This window comes from Diaphorina citri, unplaced genomic scaffold (assembly GCF_000475195.1).
Source record: "Diaphorina citri unplaced genomic scaffold, Diaci psyllid genome assembly version 1.1 scaffold16670, whole genome shotgun sequence".
Taxonomy (NCBI): domain Eukaryota; kingdom Metazoa; phylum Arthropoda; class Insecta; order Hemiptera; family Psyllidae; genus Diaphorina; species Diaphorina citri.
The window spans coordinates 7304-12659 of NW_007394029.1; the positions used below are offsets into that span (position 1 = coordinate 7304).

Genomic DNA, 5356 nt, shown 5'->3' on the forward strand with positions numbered 1-5356 from the left:
GTTACCAGTGAACTCAATTTTGTTGCAGCGCACCACTATCCATACCCATAACCCATACTCACGTGATAAGCGAATGCATACATCCATGTGGTGTTAGTATTTAAATCGCCTTGCCCAACAATGAATAAAACCTCGTCATGGATTTATTAAACACTGCTATTTTGTTTTGGGTTTTAAATTATTGAGCGTGCGCTGCTACAAACTTGATTCCACTTGTCCTTACTCCAACGACTCGTGTTAACTTAATTAATAAAGGTTTACCTTATAAGTTCTCTCCGCCCAGTTTCAAGTGCCTAAATTGGCCGTAAAAAAATTAACTAAATAGAGTCCTAGATCTTCAGGCATCTTCTTTTTTCTTTTTTAAGGCAAGCAGGAGTAAAAAGGACGAGAAATTGAGATACTGAAACTTTGTAGTGGGTTCACCTCACGGTTGACTAGATGAAACAATAGTTATATGAACTTGAAACTTCATTGTACTTCAGGTTTTTTATCCCTGAAGATAAGGTCCAGGTTTATGTAAAATAGGTTGTATATAACCAACTATTAATTGAGTCAAAGCCTAAGGTTTTTCTTTTTGTAGTATACTATGAGTGCACGTTTGTCGTTTTTCTTCCCTTCTTATTCTTTAAATGGGCAGTCAGGAAGGACCTCTGGTGTTGCAAGTAATAAAATTATATAGCAGGACGGTAACTACTTTATGTCTTAAAATGTTCTACAAGGCACCATTTTTCCTTGGACGGATTAAGAAGACTATTCTACCCTTATTATGAATTAAATTAAATTTAATTTTTCTTGATATTTTTGAGTGTTCTTTATTGTCCATTTTTATAAATTTACTTTTAAAACTAGCAAGATAAGCAAGACAAAACCTTAAACCTTAAAATTTTCTACGCGACTACGCCATCTACGCAAATTAGAAAATAGTCAAATAGAAATTAGACAGTCACAACGGGTCTACTTTTATATTAATATTAGCCCTTTTTTAAGGAACATATAGGTTTTATAGGGTGTGCTTAAAAGGATAGGAATAATGTAACGTGCGACGACACTTAGCGCTCTGGTCTGGCTGCTCAGCAGGTCACAACTGTCTAGTCATATTAAATAGATTTATCATATTAAATATGACTGCAGTCGTACTTCTCGCCTCTCGCCAGCCAGCAGCCAGCTCTGAGCTCTAAGACTCTCGTCGTCACCACGGTTTACATCCCAGCACACCCTATAAAAATATGTTCCTTAAAAAAAGGGTAATATGTAAATAAAAAGTAGACCGTTGTGACTTCTAATTTCTATTTTGACTAGTTTTCTATTTGCGTAGGATTGCGTAGTCGCGTAGAAAATTTTAAGTTATAAAGTTTGTCTTGCTTATCTTTGCTAGTTTTAAAGTAAATTTATAAGAAATGGACAAAAATAAAGAACACTCAAAAATATCAAGAAAAATTAATTTAATTTTATTCATAATAAGGTAGAATAGTCTTCTTTAATCGTCAAGGAAAAAATGTGCTTGTCAGAACATTATTTAGACATAAGAGTAGTTACCGTCTGCTATATGAATTTTATTACTTCAACACAGAAGGTCTGTTGAAACTGCCATTTAAGATAAAGAAGGAAGAAAAACGACAAACGTGCATCATCAGTATACAAAAAGAAAAACCTTAGGCTTGACTCAATAATAGTTGTTAGTATACAAGCCCTATTTTACATACAACTGGAAACTTATCTTCAGGGATAAAAACTGGAAGTACAATGGAAGTTTTCAAGTTATATACTATTGTTATCCTAGTCAACGTGAGTGAACCCACGTACAAAGGTTTCAGTATCTCCAATTTCTCGGCCTTTTGACTCCTTTCTTGCCTTAAAAAAAAAAAAAAAAAGGGGAAAAAAAAAAAAAAGAAAAAAAAAGGGATTTGCCTGAAAAAGGGGGGGGGGGGATCCCTAGGATCTTTTTTAAAATTTTAGGTTTAATTTTTTTTTACGGGGGCACATTAGGGCCCACCCTTTGGAAAAACTTGGGGGGGGGCGGGGGGGGGGGGGAGGGAAAAGGAAAACTTTATTAAGGGGGGGGTAACAACCTTTTTATTATTTTAAGGGGGTTAAAACCAAACGGGAAAAGGTCCGTTTTCGGAAAAAAGGGGTTAAGGGGGGGGGGACAAAAAAAGTTGGGAATCAAAGGGGGGTTTTTGTAGGCAAGGGGGCCACCGGCTCAAAAAAAAAATTTAAAAAAAAACCCCAAAAAAAAAAAAAAACCCCCAAAAAAAAATAAGCAGGTGTTTAAAATAAAATCCAAATGGGACGGGGGAAGGGGTTGGAACTGGTGTATCCCCAACGTGCTTTCGCGCTGCGCTGCTTCACTTTATGTTAATATTTCCTGCTATTCTCAATTTTCTCTTCTTTGCTCCATTTGAGAAAGACCTCATATTTTCAAGTCATAGATCTCTCGTCTGATGACATACTTCCTCCTTTCATTTGTATGTACGTATTGTTACTTGAATAAGATAAAATTCTATAATCCTATTTATGAATGAAAGAGCCAGGCTGAGTCAATGGAAGAAAATCAAACTTGTAATCACCTTATAACGATTACTACAATACACCGGTTGATTAGTTAGCTAGCTCTCTAGCTAGGACATTATTTCATTATTCCAGGTTTCATCCAATGGACCTGTATGTACTTAGTGACTGGAGATTGGGGAAATTAAATTCAAAGAACTTAATCATTATCGATCCGATTTTGTTTTCTCCTGTTCAGATATAAACATGCGGTCTCGTATATGATACACACTGCCTTGTTGCTTCTATTCCACCAAAAGCTTCCGCTTCTGTCCCCCCTGACTGTGATTTGCAATGACGAGACCCTAGTTGTAACCTGCAAGAAGCCAACTTAGATGTAATACCCTCACACTCAAACCCCTCTATTCAACGACTTGTGCTCAGTACAAACAGAATCAAGACTGTGGACAGTGCAATCCCAATTTATTTGTCACTTCAACATGTTGATCTCTCACATACCACCTGGTTAATTATTCCTATAGGAGGATTTGAACCACAAGAAAAACTGGTGGAACTTCAACTGAATCACAATAAACACTTTCCTCAGTGAACAATAAAACCTTCATCGGTCTCAAAAAGTCTTAAAGTGTTAAAATTAAGAAGGCAATTCCTCGAAGATTTGCCAGACAGATTGTTTGCTCCATTATCTCACCTAGAAGAGTTGAGATCTTTGGGCAGAACAGGATTTCCAGAATCGACCAAGCATGCTTTGAAGGGTTAACTGCCCTAAGAATTTTGTACTTGGATGACAACCAACTGCGATCTGTCCCAACTCCTTCGTTCATATACTTGGGTATGCTTGCAGAGCTAAGGGTTGGCCTCAATGTTTTCACGACGTTGGCAGATGGGGCATTTAATGGCCTTGGAAGATTATCTGCATTGGATTTAAGAGGAGCGGGATTAACGAATATCAGTGATAATGCTTTTAGAGGACTCTCTGGGTTAAGGAGTTTGGTTTTGACAGATAACAGATTACAATCCATCCCAACCAAGCAATTATCCAAGCTCACTAGACTAGAAGAACTAGAAATCGGTCAGAATGGATTCTCTATGCTCGAAGCTGGCTGTTTCAAAGGATTATCATACTTGAAAAGACTTGAGATCACAGGTGCTTCAAACTTAACTCGAGTACGAAAAGGTGCATTTGCAGATAACTTGAATTTGGAAACTTTGACACTCAATAAGAATCCAAAACTCAAGACAATCGAGGAAGGCGCTCTTGTAGGATTACCCAACCTTTATCATTTAAATTTGAAAGAAAATGCCTTTACCAGTTTTTCAGAGTCCATGTTAGCATGGCCTGAACTGAGAACTATAGACATTGCTGAGAACCCTATTGAGTGTGGGTGTAACATCTTGTGGCTACGGGAGATGCTAGTCAGACGGAATACTTCAGCAGTGTTCTGCAACTCCCCTGCTCCTCTTAAATATAAATCCCTCATTAGTTTATCCGCTGAGGATCTAGGCTGTGCGTTTAACGATACTAGAAAGCAAGGCTGAAATCCTCAAGATTTGAGGAATTTCTGTAAAGTTGTAAAAAGGTTTTTTGAGCTTTTTGCGCTGAACCGCTGAACTTTTCCCTTTTCTCCCAAAAACAAAAAATGGAGAAAAGAGCTTCCCTATATATAGGGATAGCGTTGGAGACCCTGCTGAGTCCTAAAAATCTTCTCCCCGGTCCCTAGGCTCGCTGATTCCCCTCTCCCACATAATTACTTTCCGTAGTTCCCCTTCTCTCAGTTGAAGAAATATTTTTACCCTCTCTCTAACTCCAATTACAATACGAAAGGAGAAAGACAGAGTAACTCTCCAGATTGAGGATTGAGACTAAAGTCTCGTACAGCTCTTAGTTCTTCGTTCTTTACACCATGGATGCATGGTTTTAGTTCAGAGTTACGCCATCTCTTTCACTCAAATGTAGAAAGAAAAAGACAGAAAACCCTCGGTCTCGTACAGAATACGGCTGGTTATTGTTTATTGTATAGGGAAGGGAACTAAAGAGCGTTTTGAGCGTTTTAAAAGAACTACTCTTGAGGAACTAGTTCACTGAAAAGAGTAGTTATTTTTTTTTTATTTATTTATTTATTTTATTTTTTTTTTTTTGTTAAATGAAAGGATTGGTGGTTGGAGAACTATTTTTTTTTTTTTTTTCTTCTTTTTTTTTTTTTTTTTTTTGTTTTATCTCTTTTTTTTCTTTTTTTTTCTTTTTTTTATTTTCTTGAATACTAACGTAGAGTTCACCTTCGTAATTTTGACGCCTACCCTTTAGAGCTAATAATATGAATGAACTTTTCTCTTCAGCGAGGTGATACTTAAAGGTCTGTTATAAAGTCAGAATTAAGAGGTAGAAGACGATAAAACTCAGAGGGGCGGACTATGTTTTCTAGCGCTAACAGGTTTATATTTCAGCTATAGTACACAGTCTATATAATCTTTTCTAGGTGGAAAGGCACCATAAACTTAGAGGATTCGGTGTTCGTGAAGCTTATACGTAAGTCAGTGGACCGTCCGTCTATCATAGTCCTGTACGTCCAATACATCCACAGAGAATGCCCTGATGCCTGATGGGTGTTTTTTAGGGTCTGTTTCATGTTTTTTTAGGGTCTTTAGGGAGTTAAAAATTATAAAAAAAAAGTTATCTAGTCAACGCGAATGAACCCACCAAAGTTTCAGTATCTTCGTCCTTTTTACTCCAAAAAGTTGAAGATCTAGGGCTCTATTTAGCTAAATTTTTTTATAGTGCCATTCAGCACTTCAAACTGCAGTGCCCGTATGCGGAGGGCACCGCTACTATAGTATTACCTCCTCAACG

General features: G+C 37.2%; 1 protein-coding gene across 1 annotated transcript in view; it reads left to right on the forward strand.

Moving 5' to 3' along the window:
* Nucleotides 1-4531, forward strand: part of LOC103523175 (insulin-like growth factor-binding protein complex acid labile subunit) — an 11599-nt gene extending 7068 nt beyond the window's left edge. The window contains exon 3 of the mRNA XM_026832884.1: nt 3686-4531. Within this exon, the coding sequence (XP_026688685.1) occupies nt 3686-4047 (362 nt within the window). The 3' untranslated portion in view covers nt 4048-4531. The remainder of the gene's footprint in view (nt 1-3685) is intronic.
* The last annotated feature ends 825 nt before the right edge of the window (nt 4532-5356 follow it).